The sequence below is a fragment of the Anoplopoma fimbria genome, chromosome 13 (assembly GCF_027596085.1).
Source record: "Anoplopoma fimbria isolate UVic2021 breed Golden Eagle Sablefish chromosome 13, Afim_UVic_2022, whole genome shotgun sequence".
Classification (NCBI taxonomy): domain Eukaryota; kingdom Metazoa; phylum Chordata; class Actinopteri; order Perciformes; family Anoplopomatidae; genus Anoplopoma; species Anoplopoma fimbria.
The window spans coordinates 12,191,882-12,205,719 of record NC_072461.1 but is presented as its reverse complement, the minus strand read 5'-3'; the positions used below and the strand labels follow the sequence as shown (position 1 = coordinate 12,205,719).

At 40.7% G+C, this 13,838-nt stretch overlaps 1 protein-coding gene across 1 annotated transcript in view; it reads right to left on the bottom strand.

Annotated features, from left to right (window-relative positions):
- unc5db (unc-5 netrin receptor Db) overlaps positions 1-13,838 on the bottom strand; it is a 195,478-nt gene that overhangs the window by 21,432 nt on the left and 160,208 nt on the right. The window contains exon 12 of the mRNA XM_054610379.1: positions 6,392-6,563. Coding sequence (XP_054466354.1) covers positions 6,392-6,563 — 172 coding nt within the window. The remainder of the gene's footprint in view (positions 1-6,391; positions 6,564-13,838) is intronic.

Here is a 13,838-nt window from a genome sequence, read left to right as displayed (position 1 = left end):
ACTAGACTTAGCACACAGCGTTTACTGCTGAAGTCTATTGCAGAAAGAAATATTCATGCCCAGAGCTATATAGATATGACTAGAAATATGAGCAAATGAACGTGTGTATACAGTAGATTGTGTTATGGATTGAGTTGTGGTACACTGCTGTTGAATAACGGTGCAGGTAACATAATGCTGGTTTAAATCACAAAGCAAAAACCCACACAGGCTGTAAGCAGTCTCCTGAGATTGTGAAAAAAAACCTTTCCTACCTGAGTGATGGTTTAGAGCAGAACACAAAATGGTCATTATGAACTATACAGACTGTTTTATTTAGGAGACAACAGCAGCTGTGAAGCAATACATTATTTCCAACTGGAATGAAGGACTCTTCAATGGCCTGTCTTTCCTCCTTTCCTTCCCATTCCTTTCCTTTCCATCATCAGGAACAGAAGAGAAGACATTCTAACAGAGCCAGCAGGAATGGGGAGTTCTATTCTACCAAGTAATGACAAGCCAAAGGAAAAATCTTAAAGAAAAGAAAACAAAAATATTAATGAGTCGTTTGAACATATCCTGTTTGAAGGAGGTCTACTCCGAGATGGGCCACCAATTCCAGTGAAGATCCCAAGATTCACTTCAAGGAAAAAACACTTGCAAAAAATGCAAATTACATTTGATATCTGTTTTAAAAGGAATACTTCATCCACAAAATGATCATTGGTGGATCAATAAATCACCGTGTGGAACCTTAAGATTCTTGAAGAAAAAAAGAATGAATGATGTTTAAGTAGTAGGGGGCTGCAAAACTACATCACAACATCTGTTTAAAAACCCTCACACAATTTGTGCAGTATAATCCAGGTCTCGTTTATCAACTCGTATGCTCACTGCTTCCATACTACTTCACTAAAACCATACTTGCTTAATTTAAATAGTTAATAGGGTTTTAGTGAAGATGCATGCGTTTGGGAAGTAGTGAGCATATAACTGGACAAATGAGACTTGGACTAAACTGCACGAGTTGTGTGAGAGTTTGCAAACAGATGTTTTGAGGTGGAGTTGCTGTTGTGAAACGTGGCCCCCATTTACTTCAATTCATCTCTTCAAGGTAACACGTGGTGAGTAATAGATGTACAAATTTGCAGTATTTCTTTAACCTACGTGGGAGCAAATAGGAGAGCTTTTTCCTGTAGAAGGATAATCCAGGCAGAGGAGGGCAAAGTGCATCAACTTCACCTTCAAATCGTTATCCAAAACCCTCTCACAATCTTGTCACGAAGTAGGTTGCAAGCCCCATCCTTGCAGGCAGATAAAATCCATGAACTACATGTGACTGTGCCATTTAATGAGGAGCCTTGAGACCAAACGGCATGCTAAAAGCACAGCCCGAGGAGCAGTATTTATTCCCTCACAAATAATCACAAGTTAACTGGCCGTATGGCACGTTACCAGCCCAGCGTGTCCCGCAAGACTGCTTTAGAACACCGGCACAACTGCCACATAGCTGCTATTCTCTATATAATCTATGGACTCACCTCATTATCCATGTGTTCTGCAGAGTTTTGCAAACGCCGTATCGCTCAATGAGATGCAACATGAAGTGAGAAATGTTACCAGATGTATTCAGCCACATCCACATCAGGTGTCTGGATTCCTTCTGTGAACACTTTATGTTTATGCATTTTACACTCATGCTTTCAGCATCCTCATAAGCACAGCTTAACTCGCAGCAATATGGCGATGAATAACAATAAACTGTGGCTGGGAGTGCTGAGGAGTCTTCTGTGGGTAGTGTGTTATTTTAAAGACAGCTGGAATAAGGGTGTTTTAATGGCACTGTGCATTTGCAGGTATTATGCATCGTCAAAACCCTCCTCTCTCTCTCTCTCTCACGCTCTCTCTCTCTCTTTGGGTTAGACCTCGATGGTAAGTCATTATTTCTAACCAAGAAGCTTTGAGGAGCTCTGCCCTCTTTAAATATTAGAGTGAAATCTCAAAGCGACATGAATCTTGTATTTGCTCCCCCCAGGTATCCTTCCTCATTCACAGCACTTGCACATCCTGAGAAATTGCCCTCTTACACAGATATTTTTTTTTCTAATTTTGTCACACAATAGCAAAGCTAGAATACTTATAAATGGGGAGGTTAGGTAAACATGAGCCTGAACTCAAAGAAGGAGAGAGAAAAATGAACAAACTGACAAAGAGGTGACACCTCAGTCAGCAAACTGATGTCGATCAGAAGAGCTCTTCAAAACATCAATCTCTGACTGAACGAAGAGAGTCGACAAGGTCTCTCCTCTTACAAAGTCAACAAAAGAGGTTTCTGTATTTTGGCATCTCATGTCTGTGCGTTAGTACGTATGTAGAAGGCTGTGTATTATTGGGTTAGCCAGCTACAGAGCCTTTGGGCTAAATCTCGGTTTGGCTTCCAATAGGCTTGTTCTGATATTTAAATTACAGACGTAAATTAAATTAACACAGAACATGAACAGCTGTGTCCTGGGTGAAAGTCCTGTTTGTTTGATCCACCTATCCATCCCGTTGTCCTTCTTCTGTAGACTAGGATTAGAAAACGTATTTGTGATATGTCGAAAACAAGCGTAATCATGAGTTAACACGCAGTTTCCTTGTATGGGAATGGATTTTTAGGAGACCAGATCGCCTCAGAACCCATCAGTTATCGGTCTGACAATAATTTAGCCTCCGGGGGAAAATGGGCAGTATTTCGGGAATTCCAGCAGATATCGGGCAAGAATTACTCTTCTATGTGCTATTGTTTATAGTCCGTTAAGAAACTTGAGACGGGATAATGGCATTATTGTAGGTGTTTTAGGTCCAGGCGACTTTTCGACTGTTAGCTACTTGGAAACACCCTGGACAACATATGACCATGGGCATATGTTGTCCAGGGTGTCTTCTATAGATAAGATGTTAACTACAATGGGAGTTAACATCTTAACTCTTCTATAGATAAGATGTTAACTACAATGGGAAAAGGTCTTTCAACTGTCTAGTTATGTTTCAATAGCCAAACAAACAGGACAAAGGGAAGCTATGGCTACATGCTCCGAACATATACTCAAACACACCAAAAAGAAGAGTGTCGGCTTCCAGCATTTTATACTGCTGAAAAGAAAGATAATTGCAACCAGGACTTAAACAGGCCCTATTATGCTATTTTCCGGGTGCATATTTTTATCTCTAGTTACAGTTACAACATGTTTACATGCGTTAATGCTCATAATCCTCCTTTTTTTTCTCATCCTGGTTGTCCTGCAGCACCTCTTCTCACCCTCTCTCTGAAATGCTCCGTTGTAGCGCTCGCTCCTCCCTCCAGAAAACAAAGTCTGCTCTGATTGGTCAGCTAGCCCGCTCTGCTGTGATTGGTCAACGTTTCACATTTCAAAAAACTCTTCCTCCGGAGCTTCAGCTCTGTCTCTCTCTTTTGTTGTTTGAGGGCCAAACTAGCAGGAAGGAGTTTCACGTCACTTCTGTAACCAGATCTGTGACCTCATAATGTTACGGAAGTGAAGGAGAGAATTCAATGGAGCCGTTTCATGCAGCTCAGGAGCTTCTGAGGGGGAGGGTAACTCCTTTTTGGAGTGGAATTCAGGTTTTACACTCCACGGACCTTTTACATGTACAAAAATATATATAACACACTAAAGGAGAGGGGAAAAGTGGAAAAGCATAATAGGGCCACTTTAAAGCCTTTTAACTTGGCTTTTGTTCTTAGTACAGGGTACCAAACCAAGCCTGGCTCTGCATTCTGGTGACTGTTGCTCAGAAGGTAGAGCGGAGTCTTCCCTTAATCAGAAGTCCGGCGGTTCGATCCCCGGCTCTTCTTGTCCACTGAAGTCTTTGTCATCGGTGTGTGAATGGGTGTGAATATTAGTTATTACTGATGGGCAGGTGGCAACTTGCATGGTAGCTGCCAGTAGTGTAATAAATGTGATGAAGGGTCATAAATGAAGGGTGTGAATAAATGGCGTAGTGTTAAAGCGCTTTGAGTGGTTGGACTCTACAGAGGTGCTATACAAGTACAGTCCATTTACCATTCACCAAACATTCTAAACACTGAGAAAGAAATGGTTCCATTAATTGAAGAATGAGGTCCATTATGTAGCATCTTTGCTTGTGGTAAAACAGTGGCGCAGAGGCCGATGAAGCTCTTGAATATTCTTTCTATCAGCCGTTTCCATAGTTTAAAAAAACATAATTCAGGACAAAAGAAGATGATGTAGAGAGCAGTAGAATCAGGCTGTTCCTCCTCTAAATAACAAGCTCTTTTAAGCGCTGACAACCACCACAACAGCCAGGGGGCAAAGCTGTGGTATTCATTATTCTGACCCATGCTCAGCTTGCTAAAACTTTACATCAGATTTACATTTACATTACCGCCTGAATGAAAATTCTCCTCATTATTCACTTCCTCCCTTCTCTTTCCTCTGATCTTGTTATCATCTTGCCAGTTACTGCTCAAAAACATGAGCAAATAATGCAAAGTGAAGACGGCGATTGGTCTTGTCATGCCTTTGGGTTTGGGATTAAGCTCTCTGGACTTCATCCAGACCGGTAAAAAACAATCTTCTTCGAACGAGAAAAAAAAAAAAAAAGAAGTAGAAAAAGCTGACATTGTTAGAACACGTACACATAAAGAGCTGGTAGAAAATACAATGTGTCCCATTCCAAAGCATTAGAGTGAACCTAACAAGAAACAAGTTGCGGCGCTTGCTTGTGTTTGGTGTTGATGGTGTGTGTGGATATGTGTCTGTGTGTGTTGATGTTGAAATGTGTGATGGGGGCGCCAGCTAGAGAAACAATCTTCATGACTCTCCCTCCTGAATGCCTCACATCTAAATTCAGCGTGCCATGTCCTGATCCACTAATCGATACCGCCCCTGTCTAACTGCCCCTTATACCTCCCTCGTTGCAACCCTCCCCCACTGACTGACAGCAGCCATGGCTCTTCCTGGCCATTACACGCCCGTAATTGTTTCTTTATTTTTCTCCTGCCGGACCGGCAGTGTAACATTCATGGGATCTTATGTCACCCCCTGAGCCCACGGAGAGCACGGGGGCTGGATCAATGAGCTCCCCCACAAAGCCCCTGATGGTCCTTTATGGCTCACGCATAACTCACCGGACACATGTCACATGCTGGCTAACAGGACTTTTTACCACGTAAAGCACAAATATAAAAGGTCAGCAAACAGGGGGAGATAACAGAGACAACAACCCGTGGAATCTAAGGTCGAAGAACCCAAGTTGAACCTCCATGTTGCTCACCGTCCTACACTGAGTATTTGATCAAACTAAACTACGGCCATGGTTACACTTGTGTGTCTTGTGAGTGGATGTGCCAGAGCCGAACTCAGCTGTGGACAAACATATGTGGACACAGCTGAGACACTTCACTGTCAACCTTTTTGATCGGATATTGATCCGCTGTATTCTGTAATCAAAGGAGAGGCTGTAAAACGGTGGATAAACACATTTCATTTCCTATGAATGCTTCGCAATAAAAGTCCCCCATTATTTTGTTGTTTAAAAATCTTATTTAAAAAAAGTTAAAAGAGGGAATGTTATGTGTTCAGAAGCAGTAATTTAACAGGGGGCCAGAGCTTAAGGAGGCTGAAAAGCTCACTAGAGGTGAAGGGAGCTGCGGAATCGGGTGTTAAATCTCTGTAGTGTTGGCACTATAAGCTATTTCTTTCACACTATACATGGTAATGTAAAAAAAATATTAATTAAGGTTTATGGCAACATACGCCTGCAGCTGGTTAAAATATTTGCTGTGGTTTCATAAGCTAGTAAAGAAACAGATGTGTCTCAATAGAAAGCATACAGGTATCATATATATGCATTGTAGGCGTGTTTCACCAGGATGGTATCCAGATGTTACAGCTGCCGTTGCATTAAACAACTAAATATTCCAACATTATCGTACTATAATATCTCATCTGAAGTGAGACAGGTGGTCAGTGGGTGGTATTTAAATATTAGTTCTAGTAAAAACAATGAATGAGTTGTTGTTATTTATGAAGCCAGTGCATTTAACCAAGCCTCTCAATATGGTGACGCTAGATGGTGACATCACAGCACGACCTCAACACCACATACACTGCTTTTACGTTTACGCTGTGACTGATATTTTAAAAGTCATTACTCTCATTTATAATGCAGTCTTGAGGTGTAGCAGGCTTTGTACTACAATCTTAACCAGTGGAAACACAGAGGTTTGGGTTGTTTACCCTGCCTTCATTCCTGTTGACATTTAGCTCCAACAAAAAAGAATAGAGCCATCGGGGGGGAAAAGAACAACAGAGGGAAGCGAAGCTCCGTGTCTGAGATCTTGATGGGCTGCAGTGTACTTGGCAGGCGTGGGCCCCGCAGCTCTCACCTCCCATTTGCTGTCCTGGGTTTTCCTCTTCAGCTGGATGTTCCAGTTCTCTGTGTCCACCTCGGCACAGTGAGCGATGGTCATGGCCACTGGGGTGAAGAGGTCCAGGACCGGAGGGCCGTACGTCACCTCTGGGCCAAGGAGGATCTCACAGCCTTCCAGTGTTTGGACACTAAACACACCGTGACACACACACACACACACACACACACACACACACACACACACACACACACACACACACACACACACACACACACACACACACACACACACACACACACACACACACAGAGAATGAGACACATTGACACAAAAATACATAAAAATAAGCAGGCAGCAGGATGACTGTTGTTTGCAGGTATGTTAGAAATTGCAGAACATAAAGTTTCCTGCACAGATGCAGTCTTAATTTAAGCATGTATGCTATACATTATACTCCAGGACTGAAAATACTTAATGTGAAATGCTTAATGAAGCGAGTACATTTTCTTCTGGCTAACATGACCTATAATCTAAACTAAAAAAATAAACCTTTCACTCAAGAAAAGGTGGAGCAGAACAGCCACATTGTGCCTCGTGTTGTACATGGCAGCACCTTTCTTGCTGTGGGCACTGTTCAGATTGTGGGTTCTTCACTTGACTCAAACATATTTAATTTACTAATTAATTAAATGAAATTTGTTCACCTCATCACCTTGCCTTCAGACAGCCCTTTCTGGTGGTGAACTAAATCACACAACAACATGGAAAAATCACTGTTCTTGTCAAAGGAGTCTTGTGGCTTTGAAGATAACATAGTTAACAGCTTCAGTCCCGTGTCGGAAAGGGCGGTCTGACGGCAAGGTAAAGTGGTAAGATATTCGACATATAGCGTACACATAAACTGATATTGATCTGTCTTATGTGGCTCTGCTCCAGTAATATACTGATTATTGATGAGTACCTCATACAACCCCACTTCAAAACTATCCCCTATAATATCTCTCTTTCAGCTGCTGCTGCTGCTACATAAAAAACTGTGGACTCTTGCTCCTTAAATACACCTTAGTGCTACGGAGCCAGCTGTAGGATTTTGTTAATGCATAGGTGATAAAGTCACTGCGATCAGCCGGCGAGCTAGAGAGAGCTCATTAAAAAGTGGCTTACAACAAACAGGTCTTGCCAGTGGATGGTGGCGGCAGAAGCGGCGGTTGTTGTTTTTTAGAAAAAAGGGCAGGCGGGATCGTGACTGAGGAGATCGATGCCTCAGCAAAGCTTTCTAAGCTCTCATCAGATCAGAGACCTGAGTGTTGAGTTGTTAAGATTTCCTCCTTTGAAAGGGAAGTGATTTGTAGTTGTCATGGAAGCAGCAGCTTTAACATACAGTACACTACACAATTACTTAAAACTAACAGGTTGAGAATGAGGACGCAAATTAGTGTTGGACTCAACACCTGCTGTATCAGAGCCTACTTATTAAAGAACCATTCCAGATTATTCCAACTTACTTTTGAATTTCTATCAGGTTATCAGTATGACAACAAGAAACACATGAATAAAGAAGAGACATGATGATCATACAGGCTGCGAACAGTCCAGCCAGATCATCTCAACCACATCATTTGAAGGTATCAGCCATCTCCACAAAGATCGTAACACTGTGTGAAAAAACATAACCAAAATACATAAAAGGGGAGTTCCTGTAGCAGAGGGCTTGTCCAGTGTCTGTCTTTTTGTCTTGCGTTTGTCTTAACTAGCAAAGCACTCTGTGACGTCTGATACAGAAAGGTGCTATACATAATATGTTAACTCAAACTTTCCTTAGACTGTGTTTCATTGGCTCACTCGTAGCTTATCTGTCAAGCTAGCATGACATTAGGAGATCGTCATGTCAGTCTGTCTGTTGATAGTGGTGTCTTTTCCTCACTTTGGTCCGGACTGAAATTAATCTCAAATGACTTTAAAGATCACTTGTTTTTTCCTGTAGTGCTTCTCAAGTGAAATACATCTTACCTATATTGTCGATATGTATAATACCCAGAGGATGAACCCTAATGACTTTGGTGATCCATTAACTATTCCTCTATCACTATCATCTTGTCAAAGATGTCTAATACTTTAGTTTATAGATATAGATATAAATACCTGCAAAACTGATGACATTCCCTTCAGCAAAACTTAATGTTTATGTCTAAGTAGAATATATTAGTAGGGGCTGTACTGAATAGTTCCAAACTTTAAAGCTTAGTCCTAACATTTATAACATTGACATTCCTATTCTAAAATCAACAAATTTAACACTGCACAGTTTTTTCTTTTGTATGTCTAGTCATTCTAATTAATCCTGGTATTTCTGCACAGTTGCAGATAGTGATGACACTACACCAATCAGTGATTTTCCCATTTCCTTTGCAGCCACAGAGTTATGAGCGCCAATGCTAGAATTTCAACCAACTCTTTCTTATCCTAGACAGGTGAAGTGCAGATAACCTTGTTGGTACTGGTTATAAACAGGCTTGTAGTCGATAGCATTACCCAATTTGTAGAATGATGTTACAGTGGTGGCTGTTTCCAACATCCAAACGTTTCCAATAACTCAAACGTCAAAATGCATTGAAAACAATTCACAACATGTTTTTATCCAAAAAATAATTCTGCTTCAGTCCATATTTAAAAAAATAAACACAGTTTGCTCTCCTGTATGCCCGCAAACAAAGGGAGGCAGGCACAACAAGTTATATTTATAACAGACTAGCTACTAACGACTATGTCATTTAATCCGATGAATCACTTTATTCAAATTTAAGATTTTGTTTGAGGATTTAAACATTTTTTATGATGACGTCATAAAAAATGACGACAGACATTCAAAGCTGCATTCAAAAAGGTGAATAGAAGGTTCAAATGTCAAAACAAATTGAGTCCATAGGGTCTTAATCTTGTTTTACTATGTGTTCTTTTCAGACTAAAAGAAATAAGCACACCCGAAATGTCGGTAAGTCAACCTGTTTGAACCAGGTACGGGGTCTGTAGACTGATTGACCATCTAAACAGACAGTTTGTGTAAAAACATTACCTTTTGCATTTGTTTTTTCTTCCAATGAGTTCGGCTAAATTAGGAAGTTGGTTCATAATTTGTCTGATTGTCCGAATGCTTGTGTTTCTTGTCTAAGTTGTTAAAGTGCTTTGAGTGGTCGGATGTCTAGAAAAACCACTATACCATTGCAAGTCCATTTATTCCCATTTACCATATCATATTCCCAGATCTAAGCAATTAATAGAAATACATCAATAGTAATCACTGCAAATGTTGGCCATAACTAAATTTACCAGAATGGTCCTTCAGGAAATTACATACTGCATAAATGCCTCGGTCCACATCCTCAATGCCTAATAACAGTATTTCCACATCTACTTTTTTCTCATTCTCAAACTCATTTCATTCTCTGGTGCTCAGAGATTGCTCATTACTCTTCTGTGAAAAATAACTGATTGACTCAAGTCACGTCGCTGTGCACCTCGCTTGATACATCATGGCACCAGTACCATAGTGGTTATGGATTTGTTTCCCACTGAGAACAGCTATGCTACAAATGTTTCCTCTCACTGTGCTGCTTTTTGATAAAAGCACCCCTTTAAACGTAACCTCAAACGTATCTTAAAAATATAGTTTTTTTGTAGTTCTCCTACGAATGTCCAGCAACACGAGAGATCAGTGTGCTAGTGTAATCACCTGCAGTGCAGAATCTGTTTATGGAACAAAACTACTTTTGTTACATTTAGGAAAAGATTGTGATTTGGTTTAAAATAAATGCGTACGCTACTTAAAATAACTACGCTTGTTACGTATCACGTGTATGTGGCATTAGTAAAGTATGTAAGCTACGTGACAAAAGTATAATCAGTACATTTGTTACGTTATTTAAGTTACGTGAATTAAAATAATTCAACATTGACTTCTAGTTTAACATGGAACATGAACAGTAGTCTCCTGGGTGAAAAACCTGTGTGTGTTTTTTCTCTTAGTCGCTCTTTATGCTACATTACCCTTCGGGCCTGGAGGCAGCCCTGCATGTCTTTGTCAGGCGGCAAACTCCGGTTCTGCCAAGTGAAGCCAATGTGTAAGTGTCTTAAACCTGCATTCTCTCTAATGTCCATCAGGGGGCGACTCCTCTGGTTGTATAGAAATCTATGAGAAAATGACTCTACTTCTCTCTTGATTTATTCCCTCAGTAAACATTGTAAACATGAGTTTATGATCTCAATCACTAGTTTCAAGTCTTCTTCAATACAGCATGATTATCATTTTCGTAAATTATTGTCCATTTAGAGTCAAATAGACCATAAAGCAGGGTATGCTTTAGGGCGGGGCCACTGTGATTGACAGGTCACTGCCGCTACCAGAGCGGTGTACAGCGTCTCCACGTCACTCCTCCACATTCAAAATATGGTAACTTCTGTTCATTGGTTGCAGGAAAGGCAAGTAGGCGACAGCCATAATCCAAGATGGGGATGGCGAAATCGTCGAACTCAATGCTTCAAGACATCAGTCTACAAACCAATGGGGGACGTCCACTTCTTATATTGCTTTCGGTACCACGCACTCGCCTTAGGACCCGTGGTGACCGAGCCTTTGAGGCTGTAGCGCCAAAATTATGGAACGCTCTGCCTGCACACCTACGGTTATCTGAATCTGTGACCAGATTAAGACATACCTTTTTAGAAAGGCCTTTGTATAACTCCAGGTCTGCTTTTAAACTTGTTTTTATTATTTATTGACTGTCTTCTGTACCATGTTAACACGTTTTATTGTTTTATGTCTTGTTTTTATTGAATTATTTTTGTTTTCCTGCTGACTGTAATTCCCCCTGCTGTTAAGCACTTTGTGACACCTGTCTGTGAAAAGCGCTTTATAAATAAAATGTATTATTATTATTATTATTATTATTATTATATTATATACAGTCTATGGTCCTTGCTCACGATTACGTGGGTTCTGCGAAATATAAGCATTACTTTTTGTAGGTGTATGTACAAACAGTGAATGAGAACAGCCTGCTTTAATCGTCAAACGATACACTGCAGACCTGATTGTCTACTTGCAATTCAATGATAAAATCTTAATTGCATCAAAAAACAATACTCCGACTTTATGAATTTTTTCGACAGCCCAACTCCTCAAAACTTTTGTTCATAAAGAGACATGTTACGTAAGCATCTGAGCTATTCCAATAGTGTATCTGAATGAAATGCTTCTTCATGGTAAATGCTCTATCTGGCTGCTCCACTAAGACGACTACAGTAAAAATGTCTGCCTCGTCATTTGACCTACCATCTCATTGTACACCCACTCTCACTCTTTTTTTCTGCTATGTCAACAGCATCCCTTCTCCTGACTGGTCCAGAGGGAGCTCTAGATCCCTCAGCCAACATGCACTGATCCTGATCACACATTTAATGCAAAGTGCAGGCAAGGAGCAGATTACCTTCTCCTTAACCAGCCCGTAACTCAGGCCCCAGTGTCGGGCAGCGACCTTAAAGAAGCGTCTGAGGCCGGTGGACTCTCTCAATTCCACTTGTCATCGCGGTGAAGGGCTCCGCGCCGCGGCTCCTTGATCCCCTCGATGAGCTGCATTATTTAAAGTGAGCAATGACTCACTCCTCGGAGACCCGGGGAGCCGTGCAAAGTGGCAGATTGGGCTAGTGGAGAGGAGGCGGCGGGCTTAATAAATGCACACATTAGCGCGCTCCATTAGCTTCACCTTTATTTGCTTGTAGTCTCCCACCTGCTTGTCCCACTGTGCTTTTGTCTATTTGGAATTTGATGCAGACACCTTATGTGGTGCATGGATACATTAATCAAACAGGCATCTAGAGGTGAGGCTCCGTACATGCAAATATCTAGCAAAGACATGCACTTTTAGTTCATCCTGCTTAGATCATTCACAACATCCACCTTCTGCTACTGTGTCCTTTTAACTGCAAGGCATTCATCACAACACCTTCAGTAATCAAGGACTGTTACTTGATTAAAAGAACAGCACTGTAACTGTAACTACAACTTAAGCTAATCACAGATTTGTTTAAAAAAAAAAAAACCCATCTCAATGCTCAAGTACACAATGTGCCTGGATATATAATGACTATCGGACTAACTTTGATACCACTTCATCTGTAATCCCAGATTTTGGCACTCTGTAACCCACTTGACTGGGTATATGAGTGTTAACGGCAAGGTTAATCACTGGAAACAACTCGTCATGCTATTCAGTCACTTTACATGTCGGGTGCTACTCGGATACCTAAAAATAACTCTTTGCAATGGCTGAACAAGTTGAATAAATGCTTGAAGCACATTTGCGATTAACAAAGAAACAGTTGTATGTTTTTCCAAGCTGAGTACTTTTTGTGTATTTCTTTTTGTTTTTGTACTGCTGGCAGTTATTTCTCAATCATATCCAAAACAACCATGAAATAAAATGCTTGGGCCAACTAGTTTAACAACCAGCATCTAAGACATGATGAAATTAACTATATTTCAACAGGATGTGAGGAGGTTACAGTGTTGACATTGTGTCTAAGATTTCTCTGTTTTGTGTTGCAGAGACATTTACTAAGATGAGCATGCTAACCAGCTAGCTGCGACCGGCCCTGTCTTGTAATACCACTTGTACCTGGAGAGGCGATAGTGAGTCACTGTAGCATCCAGTCTGTCCTCAGTCCAATTTAAGAGATCAAAGTAGTATAGCTGCTTGTCAATTCATATTTGTACAGCCCAATATCACAAATTAACAGATTTGCCTCAGAGGGCTTTACAATCTGTACAACATACGATATCCTCTGTCCTTGGACCCTCGCATCGGATAAGGAAAAGGGGAACAGTACAGAATGAACAACATAACGAAAGTAAAACATAGTCAATTCATATGGCAGAAATTATACATACAATGAGGGCAGTACGAGCAGTAGTAGCAGTAGCAGCAGAGATAATTAAAGAAAAATGCTAACAACTAATAATAACAGAAGCAGTGGATATAGAATACATATAGAATTATAAATAAAGTAGTAATAGTAGAAGTTGTAAAAATTGAAAAATTACTGATAATAACAATACTTGTACCAGTAGTAAATCACGTTGAAGGTACAGGGTCAGTGCATGTTATGAAAGAGAGATGGCTAGCTGTAGCAACTAGCATTCTGGTCGATGACAGTAAATTTAGATTGTATGGACCCACAAGTAGAAGTGGAACGCTGCCCCCTGTTAGTATGCAACAGGTGGTCAGATCTTACAGATTGCACCTTTAACTGCTGTTTCAGAGGTTCGTTCATCCCTATGTACTCTATACTCAGCTTGTCAGTACAACCTATCAGGCTCATAGTCTGCTAAAGCGTCTGCTAAAAAAATAAAATGACTGTAATGTAGTTACTGGTTATGAGTCCATCAAAGGAACCTGAATGCCTAGCA